This window comes from Chaetura pelagica, unplaced genomic scaffold (genome assembly GCF_000747805.2).
Source record: "Chaetura pelagica isolate M959 unplaced genomic scaffold, ChaPel_1.0 scaffold66, whole genome shotgun sequence".
In the NCBI taxonomy this organism is placed as follows: Eukaryota; Metazoa; Chordata; class Aves; order Apodiformes; family Apodidae; genus Chaetura; species Chaetura pelagica.
The window spans coordinates 2,897,611-2,909,260 of NW_009953811.1; the positions used below are offsets into that span (position 1 = coordinate 2,897,611).

At 40.0% G+C, this 11,650-nt stretch overlaps 1 protein-coding gene across 1 annotated transcript; it reads left to right on the plus strand.

The window, feature by feature from the left end:
• Positions 1-3,473: 3,473 nt before the first annotated feature.
• Positions 3,474-11,064, plus strand: FAM107B (family with sequence similarity 107, member B). The gene is made up of 3 exons (XM_010001261.1): positions 3,474-3,653; positions 7,579-7,732; positions 10,333-11,064. The coding sequence occupies exons 1-3, from the start codon at positions 3,526-3,528 to the stop codon at positions 10,447-10,449; spliced, it is 399 nt and encodes a 132-aa protein (XP_009999563.1). The 5' UTR covers positions 3,474-3,525; the 3' UTR covers positions 10,450-11,064.
• Positions 11,065-11,650: the final 586 nt, after the last annotated feature.

Sequence of the window (11,650 nt, forward strand, 5' to 3'; positions counted from 1 at the left end):
GTTGCACCTAGTGATGATCTGAAAGCAGCTTTATGGGCTGTAATTTTTGTGGTGATGAGCACTAGAGACTCATGGAATTAATATTGTTTTAATTGTTACTGCTTGAACATTGATTAAACTTTAAGGACTTTTAAGGGATTCTATCATTGAGCTTGACTGGTTTATTGGTGTGAGCCTGAATTGTAGAATGAAACTCTGGGGCTACCCTGCCAGCTCTGGTTTTGTCTGCTGTTGCGTGGTGATCCCTTTGTGTCTCAGTTTACTTTCTGTGTGAAACTTGCCTGTGCTTTTGTAAATGTTTGCTGTGAAAGGGAGTGGGTAGAAATCACACTATCTCAATTTTATTGTTTGTGTCTAGCATTATGCAATGAATCTGCAGGACTGGGTTGGTGGCCTCCAGCCAAACTGAGGTTTGCAGAAGGTGTGAGAGGGTTCACTGAGTGGAAACTGGGTGCCCTGTTTTGCTGGTTCCATTTGGAAATCCTAGCTGAAGTAATCTACTGCTTAATCACCCACCTAAAGTGTCTTCAGTTCCCAAGGGAGTTTTATTCATTCAAGTTTGATGGTAGTAGAGTTCATGTTACATTAGGAAACCATGATTCTTGACCTCTGGAGTTGAATATGTCTTTAAAAATAGAGATGGGACAGAATAAAGAAGAACAGACAATGTTAAGGGCTTGCTGAAAGCAAACCTGCATGCTGCAAATATGACATCAAACTTTCTGAGAAATTATTTAATTGTTTTTAAGGGGTTCAAGTTAGAAAAACTGTACATTGTTTATGACAGACAGTTGAAGGGTAATTCTGTGGTTTAAATTTTCTCCTAAGCAAACAGAAGACTTGTCTTGAAGAAGCAGCAGGTAATTTTTTCAGGTTTACTTTATGGAGAGCTGCCAATGATAAATACCTTCTAGAAGACTCTCAGCCCTGGCAGACCAAGAGAATTGATAGAGATCTACAGAAAACCAAATATTGAAGAGCAAGTTTGTTTTGGTTGGAGGCTGGATATGTAATGTTTGAGTTGTTTTAGTTGTGATAAGCCTGACATGAACACTGAGGAATAATGGAATGTTGTGACCTCATTAAAAAAAATATTTAAAAATACAGTAACTATACCGAGTTTATTCATTGTCTATGGTAAAGAGAATAGACTTGTATACACTTTTTATTCACAGTGTGGTGCTAATTGTTATGTGCAGTTTGGGTTTTTATGGGACTTGGGGTTTTTTTAAAATGGCGTTCAATTAGACAGCCAGGGATTTGAGATAAGATCTCAGCAAAGGGCCACCAAAATGAGCTAGGGGCTGGGGCACAGGTGCTGTGATGGAGGCTGAGGGATCTGGGCTGGGTTAGCCTGAAGCAGAGGCAGGACTGAGGGAACCTAACAGCAGCCCCCCATGCCTGGAGCAAATTACTGAGAAGATGGAGCCAGGCTCTTCATCATGGTGCATGGCTGGAGAGTGAGAGGCAATGGGTGTGAGTTGAAACAAGAGGTTCGTATGGGTGTAAGGGAAAACTTTGCCATGAAGGCAGATGAGAAAGGTTGCCCAGAGAGTCTGTGCAGCACCGGAGGAATGGGTAAAGTCCTGAGCAACCTGGTGTGAACTTGTATCTGTTCCTGTTCTCAACAGAAGATTGGAATGGAAATTTTCCACGTTTCTCCTGACCTCAATTTTCCAATGATCCGGTGTATTTCACACATGTGATAATACCTGGTTGCTTGATTGAAGCAAGAAGGACTATGAAGGGGTGTTGGAAGAGGTATTTTTGTTGCATGATCAACAGGTTTGTGTCATGTACAGCAATATACTTACGTAGCTGTGAACTGTGTGCAATTTTTGTATTAGTTTCAGAGGTCCCTTTGAGAACTCGCACCCCTACAGAGTTTAAAAACGCTGCATGTAAACTTGCCTTGAAAAACTAATACGGGGGCCACTGTGTGAGTGGCTCACTCTGGTAAGCTGTTTCTCATTGGATTTGCCCATATTTGCTCCATAGAAACTTGCTGTATGAGATGTAACACTTAAAACACAATTCACATCATCCCTTCAAACACAGGAGCTGAAAGGTTTGTGCCGGATCCACTGGACACATTCAAATCCAGAGTGGCTTCCCTACATCTGCTGAAAACTTAGTGCTGTCTTGTTACATCTTCGTCTGTAAGTGCACATGCATCCCAAGCAGGGTGATGGTGGCACTGTTCAGTAGTAACCTGCTGAAGTGTTAGTGGAAATCTCCACTGTATCAAGTGAATTTTGAATCAGACCTCAAGCAACAAGGTGGGATTCCTAATGAAGGAAAGCGGTTTAGAGATTAAACTGAGACTGAATTCAGACAGGTTTTACAGCCTGTGGAGTGAGAGAGGGAGGAAAGGACTGGTAACAGTGGCATTTAAATTAAAGCACATGTTCAGCTTTTACTGGAAAGTACACAGCAAATCCCAGTGATTTTCTGGTTTGTCTCCCAGCCCTAGACCATGCAGTGTGCAGCATTCAGCTGTTCTGCCAGTCAGGCTAATGGGAGGTCTCTGGTCTTTTCTTTCATGTTCCATTGATTCATCTCTGTAAACCCACATGCTGTGAGATTATTTTTTGGGGGTCTGTTTGAGGGGCCTGTGTTCCAGCAAATGGGTAATTGCAGATACTGTGGGTTAGTTTCCACAACAGTGAATGGAGGCAGAACTGCTCTGGAAGTGCTTTGTTGTGGATGCTGAGCTTTGTGACTGAGGCATTTTAAGGGAAGGGGGCATGAATTGCCACAAATAAATTATTTGAAAACTGTTGTTTACTTGTCAACTGTTGATTAAAAGTGTTGTGATTTGGTGCATAGATATGTTACATTTCCAGATGTTATAAAGACTTGAGATCAGTGGATTTCTGTGGATTTTCATTGAGTGAAATATGACCTTTAAGGAGCAACCTCACCCCACTTTTCCTCCTCTACCTTTCCACTCAGAAATCTGTCCTCCATCCCAGCAACTGCAGATCTGACAGTGTCCACATGAAAGCTTTTGCTCTGTGTTTTCCTCATAGCTGGCATGATACTGATGGCAGAAAATGAGGCTCTGCATAGGTTTGGAAAACATTTGTAGTATTTAATATAGTTAGAATTTAGAATGTCTTTAGGTTCTCCCTATTGCTGATCTAAAAACACTTCATCTGAGTAGTCTTATTGAAATCAACAGTGCTCTTTAACCTAAATTATTTGTCTAGTTGTTCTTAAAAGGGACAGGAATCTGTGTCTCCAAGTCAGTGGATGAAGGTTGTTGGAGATGATGTTATTATGAAATTGCTGACTATTTAAAAAGATGCTACTGATGCTCTGGGAGCCTTTACTTACTACAGATGAAATTAATCTAGGAAAAGCTTCAGTATTACCAATGTAATGTAATATACTGCCTTTATGTTTTAATACATCTGTAACAGGCCTTTCAATATAGATTTACTGCAGGTTTTCCCCTCTTTTACAGATACTGTTAATAAGGACACTGAACCCAAAGATCCATATCCCATTCCAAGAAAGATTATGGCGGAACCCGACTATATAGATGATGACAATCCTGAATTAATTAGACCTCAGAAATTAATTAATCCTGTGAAATCATCCCGCAATCATCAAGATCTCCATAGAGAGTTACTTATGAATCAGAAAAGGTAAGAGTGTAAAAATCACTGTGCCACTCTTCCCCCACAAACACACAGCTTTAATTTCATCAAAATGATGTTTTACCCAAAACCCAGGAGACTCTTTTTGTTGATTCAGATCTTGTAGATGAAAAAACTCTTAATTCTTCACCATGACATTTATTTCTATTTGAATTTCAGTTGCTCTACAAAAGCTTGCTCCAAAAGGTTTCTAATTTTGTCTTTGTTAATACTCACAGAGGGTCCATTTCAAGAGGAAGCAGTTCAGTTCTCCCATATCACATTTCATATTGGTTACCTGGGCACTGTGATGTGTATTCAACTCTTAACTTTATCAAGTATTTGACAAATTTCTACTGTTACCAGCAGGATGATGAAATCTGTGGCTTTTCGCCATTCCCAGTGCACTGAGTTTATGGGGCCACTTTTAAATCAGATCAGTCATACGTTTTATTTCATATGAAACTGTTCTCTGCTTACTTGACCTTTCTTGCAGTGCAGTGTGATAGGCTGGTGCCTGCAGTGCTGCTGCACAAGTGTTTCTTTGTATGATATGCAAATGCTGCTTCCTCTGTTCTGGGATAGGATGCACAGCTGTTGCTCTATACATTCTTTTTAAAGATGTAAATAACTGGAACTTGATTTCATCAACTTCAGAGACACAGGCATTTAGAAAACATAGTAAGAAGATTGCTAGCAGGCCATACGGGGAAAAACCATCAAGACTGTTGAGGCTTCTCCATTTAAACAAATAGAAACTAATTATTATATGAATTAGTGATTTGGTGTGTTGAAGCCACCCAAAATGGGCTTTCCAGAGGCAAGGGTGAGGGCACCCACCAAACAGAAGAGTGCGTTTGAGAATAAAGTCACTGGTAGCAACCGTTCAGAGTTATTGAGACCCAGGACCTTGATAAAGGAGAGCAGGGAGCAATTGTTGTGGTTACTCCAGCACAACTGGATTTACCTATTTGACAGAAAGAATTATATTCTGAAAGTTTCTCTTTTTTTCCTTCCCTCTTTCAGGGTAATATTTTGAGGGGAGAAAGGGTCTTTCCTATGTGTAATAGCAAAATCTTCTCAAATGCTGGGCTTAGATACTTAATTCTAAATGAATCACATACACAATAAAGCATTTATTTAGTGATGAAGAAGTAGAAATGTTTTACAGAATGCCAACTGAATTGGAAGAAACTGGCCTAAATAGGTGTTTGTCCCATTTTTTGTTAATGGGATTAAACATCAAAGACAGTTCCTAGCACCAAGAAGTTTATAGGAATTGAAAAAAAGATAGTTGAAGTTTCCCGACTTATGTTCTTATTCTAAAGGATGTGGAGGCTGCAATAAATTAAGGCTATTTTTTCTTTTTAAGTTTCTGAAAGCATAAAGCACTTTTAAATAGTATGGAGTTCTTTTCTTCTAGGAGAATATCCTATTACACAGAGGAGTTGTGCAGCCCTCAATACCCACTGTTCTCTTATTGTGATTTTGATTAGCTGCAGCTGTTAATTTTAGATTCTTATTTATTGGTGCAGGAATTAAATACTTTGAGGGTTTTCACCAGCAGAAAATCTGATATTTTTTTAAAACAGGGTTAGTCTTCTGTGCTTCATGCCACTGTACTGCCTCTGATATGAGGCTTTTCAGTGATGTGGATGCTAGGCTTGTGTTCTGCTTGGTTACTGCACATTGCCATATGGATGGAGGAATTTTAGTGCTCTTACAGAAGTCTGCTTAGCATGCACCTTATTTATTGTGAAGGCTCATTGTAGGCACCAGCAGCTTCAATTTTTGACCAGTCAACTATGAATAGCCTTTTTTTCTGGGTCTTAGCAGGTATCAGCCAGTGCTGGTCTGATCACTCTCCATACCTGCCGTGAGCAGTGTCTGTTGGGTCTTGAACTAATGTAGTTATTTACTTGCAGAAATAGTAGTTGTTTGTTGCAAACAAAGATCCAAGTAGTGGTAACTCATGGCACTGGTCACTTGTATTAAACTAATTTTGCCTATTAGGACTCAGTCTCAGTTCTGCAGAGTATTGGTCTTGTCCCTTACAGAGTTTTTAACCTTATAAGCTCTAACTTTTCATTTAACCAGAACAATTACCAGGAGGTGAGACAAGACTCCCAGTGAATCCAGTAGCCACCTGTTTGTTGCTTTTCCTTCTTACATAAAAAAGTGAAAACAGGATTGACTTTACAGTTGTTCTGTTACAGATCTGGCTACCAACACAACTTGATTAGACTGAGAGGTTTTATTTACTTGTATCTTCTGCAGGTCCCCTTTATTATAGCTACAGCACATCCAAATAATTCTTGTGCTTGTGCTTTGTAACTGTGCAACCTTGCTTAAAAAAGCAGGAACAAGTAATGTTAATTAGGAGCTTGCTTCTGGTTCATGGCTGCCTGGATTGCTAATTGCCAATGCAGAAGTTTCCATTCATTCATCTCTCACTGACCCAGTAGTAGTAGTAGTAGTAGTAAGAAAAAATCACTCCAGCTTTTCTCTGCCTGACCTAAGTTTTATGTGTTAAAATATAATTAAAATAGCATGAAACATAAAATATTAACACAGTCTTGTAGCTTCTGTTGCATTCAGGCCATGAGATCTATTATGAGAAATAGGGAACAGCACTTGGTGTTGCTAAATACTTGATTTTGCTGTCAGGGTATATGCAGGTCTAGAGTGCTGCATAATGTATGGAGTCATTCATAGATGTCACCATAAAGTGGCATTTTAATGTGTTATTGGACATGCTGTCAGATATGTATATTATGGAAGAATTAGGCAACTGCAGATATATAGTAAGGAGGGGAGGGTAGAAACACACTCTATGAAGCTTATTCACGTTATTGAATTTCCTCAAGTTGAGAAAAAAAAATTGTTAATGTTACTGAAGACAACAAAAACAACAAAAAAGGTAAATTTGGGCTCTTTCTGCTCTGACTTATATGACACTGATGCCTGAATAACGGGGGGAGCTTTGAATCTCATCATAACAAATCTTGAAAGTAGCGTGACAGAGATAAAAGAAATACCTGGTGTCACAGACACAAGGAGGAGTGAGTGTTGTACCTGTGTGTGTACCTGTATAAATAAAGTCATGCATCTTCCCAAAGAGTAAGCATTCTCATTTCAGAGTAGTTGGCTGGGAAAGCAATTTGTGCTGAACAGACTTGAAACATTCAGTTGATGTAGTACCTAAAGTCACACAAGAGGGAGAATCCTCCAGCCTTTGTCTGGTCTCCAAGGTGACTGCAACCTTTTTTTTTGTCTGGATTTTTGTTGTCTGAGCCTCTTTGTAGTTTGGACTGTAGCCTGGGAGCTCTCCCTGAAAATAGTTTCGCAGCCAGGTGTGGGTAAAGCTCTCACATTTTCAACGAAGGACAGAATCCACAATTTCCAGCAGCCATATGTCAAAAACCAGAGGGAAGCTACTTTTGAGTTCTGTCCAGGCAAAGTTCTCTGGGCATCCTACCCTGCATAGGATGGTCTGAACACAATCTCTCCCAGTTATCAGCCAGCAAGGGAAGTCTCTGAAAAATTTGTTTCTACCTCTGCTAAAGTCTTGATTTGTGTGATTTCTTTTTTTTTTTTTAATTAATTCATGGATAATTGAAAGAATAGAGGGAAGACTAATGATGAAAGTAAAGATAATGTATTATCCAGGAGAAATCTTAGCATGTATATTAAAGGGAAATATCCTCAGTAATCATATGGCTTAAATGCTAGTTTAGGGTTTTGGATAGAAACCAGGAAAATGTCTGCATCTTTTTCCTTTTTATTTAATTACTCATATTCCAGTGTATCTAAATAGACAATTGCTTGGCTTTAGAAAACCTGCCTACAATTCTGTATGAATTTCTACTAATTAAAATTGATCTCTTTCTCCCCTGTTCCCCCCCCCCCCCCCTTCTCCCATTTAATTTAAAAGGGGTCTTGCACCTCAGAACAAACCAGAGCTACAGAAGGTGATGGAGAAAAGGAAACGAGATCAAGTAATTAAACAACAAAAAGAAGAGGAAGCACAAAAGAAGAAATCAGACCTGGAAATAGAGCTACTGAAACGGCAGCAGAAGCTGGAGCAGGTATGATGGGGAATAACACCTTTACACATCTACATCTGAGCTACTCACCTGAGGCTCCCTTTGTAGACAGGAAAGAACAGCAGATGGTTTTTTTGGCGCATTTCATCTGATCAAATGCAGGTGTCTTTTTTAGGATGAGTTAAATCACACTCTACAATTATGTGTTTGTTGTCATTTACTGTAGAGGAACTGTTTGTGGTGCCTGCCTTTGGGCAAAAACAGGAATGTGTGTGGAGCATTGACCGTATTTAACCATTGAAACTGTGGTGAATTTGTCAGTTTCTTTAGTTGAACTATTAAAAGATGATCCACTAAGAATGGCTGGACTGCAGTACGCCAAAACTAGATGCTTAATGAATAAAAAAAAATCAATTGATTCTTTCTTCTGGGTTATGTAAGCAACTAGGTGACTTAAAAAAGATCTTGTGTAGCCTTAAAACTTAGGGACCTGTTGATGTTTTCAAGTGAAGGAAGGATCCTCAGACCCTGAGCATGGAGGTGATGTGGAGTTGGAGTTTATTGTGGTGAAGCTTACTGCTAGGCACAGGGCCAAGCAAATTTCTCTGTGCCTCTTAAGGCACTTCTGTAGTTAAGCACCTCATCAAACAAGTCACTGTGCATCAAGCATTGTGGTTTTTTTCTTAAATAAATGAATGCTTTAAAATTAGAATTTCCTTTTTTTTTTCTCAATGGAAATCAGTTAAGCCAAATAACTACTCTATTGAAAATGAGGTATATGCAATAATAATCTAGGTTTTGGGAGGGATATTATAGGTTTGTTTGGTTTTTATTAGGCTTAGAAATATTTTTGGAGGGAGAAAGCAGTTTTATTTCTAACTGTATAATCCTGTCACTTTTCCTTTCTGCTCTTAAGGGCCTAGCTTCAAATGGTTCAGCTTGTGGGAAGATGTTATTGAACACTGAGCCATACAGGGTTGTATGTAGAATAGAAAAATCTGTTAGAAGAGGAAAAGCCTGCCCATCATAAACAATGTTTTGACTCTGTAAACCTCATAGGATGGCATGAATTGACAACATGACTCCTGGAGGAATGTTGTCATGATTTTACTGTAACAAGGCATGCCAGTGATCCAGAGACAAAGGAGTAGTTATTTAGGAGAGCCATACATGGTCCCCCATTAATCAGGGAGACCTTGATCTGTTTAAAAAAAAAAAAACAAAACAGCTCATTTCAGGAGCTTTTCTTAGTTTCCTGAAGTATTGTTTCTTCCTTTCTGCTGGCTTACCTGCCTTCACTGGGGACTCCTAAGCAATCTGTGTCCTGAGCAATGTATGACCCATGTGCTGGATGGGCACTGCAGAGCCTTGTTCCCTGGAGCAGAGATCAAACCTCACGTGGTAATTCTGAGTGTCTTCATGGGCAGAAGCTCCATCTGGGTTAAATATCCTGGGTTTAAAAATTAATTATGAATAATGTACAACAAATAAAATAATATATAATATATATAAGAACAATGTAAATATATGTACTGGGTTAAAAATCTTCTCCACTCTGTGAGACCCCACCTGGAGCATTGTGTCCAGTTCTGGAGCTCCCAAAACAGGAAGGACGTGAAGCTCTTGGAGCAAGTCCAGAGGAGGCCACAAAGATGGTCACAGGGCTGGAGCATCTCTGCTGTGGAGATAGGCTGAGAGAGTTGGGGTTGTTCAATCTGGAGAAGAAAATGCTCCAAGGAGACCTTATAGTGGCCTTCCAGTATCTGAAGGGGCTAGAGGAAAGCTGGGGAGGGACTTTTTACAAGGGAATGGAGTGATTGGATGAGAGGTAATGGTTTTAAGCTGGAAGAGGGGAAATTTAGATTAGACATTAGGAAGAAATTCTTTAGTAGTGAGGGTGCTGAGACACTGGCACAGGTTGCCCAGGGAATTTGTGGCTGCCTCCTTTCTGGAAGTGTTCAGTGGCAGGTTGGATGGGTTTTGGAGCAACCTGGTCTAGTGTGATATGTCCCTGCTGGTACAGGGGAGTTGGAACCTGATGATCTTTAAGGTGACTTCCAACCCAAACCATTCCATGATTCTGTGAAATGTGTCAAGTGAATGGGCTGTCAAAAAATTACCAAATAAGAGCGAAGGAAGATTTCCCACCCCCCACTCCCCCCCATAGACAAAACATATACACCAAAAGCTGCTCAAGTTCTTTGCAATAATCCATGCCCAGACACTCAGAAATGAATTCTGTAAGTGTGCTCAGTAGTTTGCATGTGTGCTCCCACAGGGCACATTCGTCCTCGTCCTGTTGTAAAAGCCAGAGAAGGGAAATAGTTTTGTTCCTTTTATGAAGATGTCCAAGAATTTCTACAAAGATGTTTCATATTGTTCTTGTGCTGGGCTAGCAGAGTTTTTGTCCATCTGGCAAAAGTGGATGTGTGGAACAAGCTAGAGGCAAGGATTTGAAAAGGTGTATTGTTTATGGGAACAAATACTCTCAAAGAAATGCAACTTTATCTTTTTCACCAGAGAAAGAAAGGAAATTGCTTAAAGAGATTTGCATGCCCAGTTATTGAAACCTTTAGTTGTTTTGCCTTGTATTTTGATAAACTGTTTCATAGACTTTTTAAAATGTGTTATTCCCTTTTAAGCTGGAGCTGGAGCAACAGAAGATACAGGAAGAACAGGAAAATGCACCCGAATTTGTCAAAGTCAAGGGCAACTTGAGGAGGACGGTCCAGGAAACAACAGAAGCACCAGACTCCTAGAGCCAGTGCCTGCTAAGACTCCCAGCTTTCTTGCAGAGAGAGGCTTTTGCAAGTTGTCTCAGATTTGTCCCTCAAGAGGAAAGATAGCAGCATCCAGCTGACACTTACTGAAGATGACATTTTTAACTCCTGGGACGTGTGGATTAAAAAGACAGTACCATAAAGTGATCGACTTGCCAAATGCAGTCCTGAGATCAATGGCTAAGGAGTCTGTTTGTCAGTTCAGTGTCATGGACCAGTTTGACATGCTTACTCAGAGATTTTAACCAGGGATACTAGAGAAACTCCTTCAGTGTTGCACTGCTTTCTCTCTTGTGATCCTAGTTTAGTGGAGATACACAGATTATATTTTGCTTTAAACCAGAACAAAAATCCTCCTGTGCTTTCTTATGAAGCTTTGCTGTGCAGGTACATTTTCTCCATCTAGACCTACAGCCTGTGTATATCCTACAATAATTAATGTTGAGATTTTTATCAAATCTGGGAGGATACAAGCTTTGTTGGTCACTGCTGCCCATCCCCACTAGGGTAGGCAGGTGTGGGCAAACTGAAAATGCTTAAATTTCACCAGCAGTGAACAGTTAAGCAGCCTTAAAGCCCAGTTCTGCCTGTCTGGCATGTAGAATTTGGGCTATGGAAAGAGTAGAAATCTGATGACCCTCTCACCAGGGAGAGTCAAAAAGCTGATTTATCTCTGTTTGAACTTCCACTGTTGTGTACAGGCCTGTGCAGTGCTACCTGTGAATCTACTCCTCAATGCAAAATTACTTGTCTTCTACTTTTTGTCTTTTGAAGTCCTACTTACTTTGCTGTTGTGGCCTTTTTCCTCCAAGGACATGCTCATCTGAGTGTAGTGTTAACACATTGCTTGGTAGTGTTTAAACTCATTTGCTGGGACTGAAATCAGGAGTCTGATCAGCCATCAGTTCCTGCTCTTTTCTTGCAGGAACTTGTTGCAGTGTTTAAGCCAGACCAAACTGATCATTCTAATCTACTGAAATGCATTTGTTTTTTTTGCTAAAGTGAGGCATAAAATGAAGTTAAATTTTGTCCCATCCTTCCTTTAGCCTCAAGAAAGGAAGGAGGTGTGTTACCACTGAGTCTTAGGGTCCAGCTCTGTCACATTCTGCCTTTCCAGAAGTTGCTCCAATGACTTGCCATTAAATAAAATATGCTCAGCTTGCACAGGGATGGCAGAATT

Excerpts from the sequence above, each read along its gene's own strand:
- FAM107B (XM_010001261.1), top strand. The coding sequence starts at position 3,526 with ATGGCGGAACCCGACTATATAGATGATGACAATCCTGAATTAATTAGA. Across the intron at positions 3,654-7,578 it reads TTACTTATGAATCAGAAAAG|GGGTCTTGCACCTCAGAACA; the intron begins GTAAGAGTGTAA and ends TTAATTTAAAAG. Across the intron at positions 7,733-10,332 it reads GGCAGCAGAAGCTGGAGCAG|CTGGAGCTGGAGCAACAGAA; the intron begins GTATGATGGGGA and ends TTCCCTTTTAAG.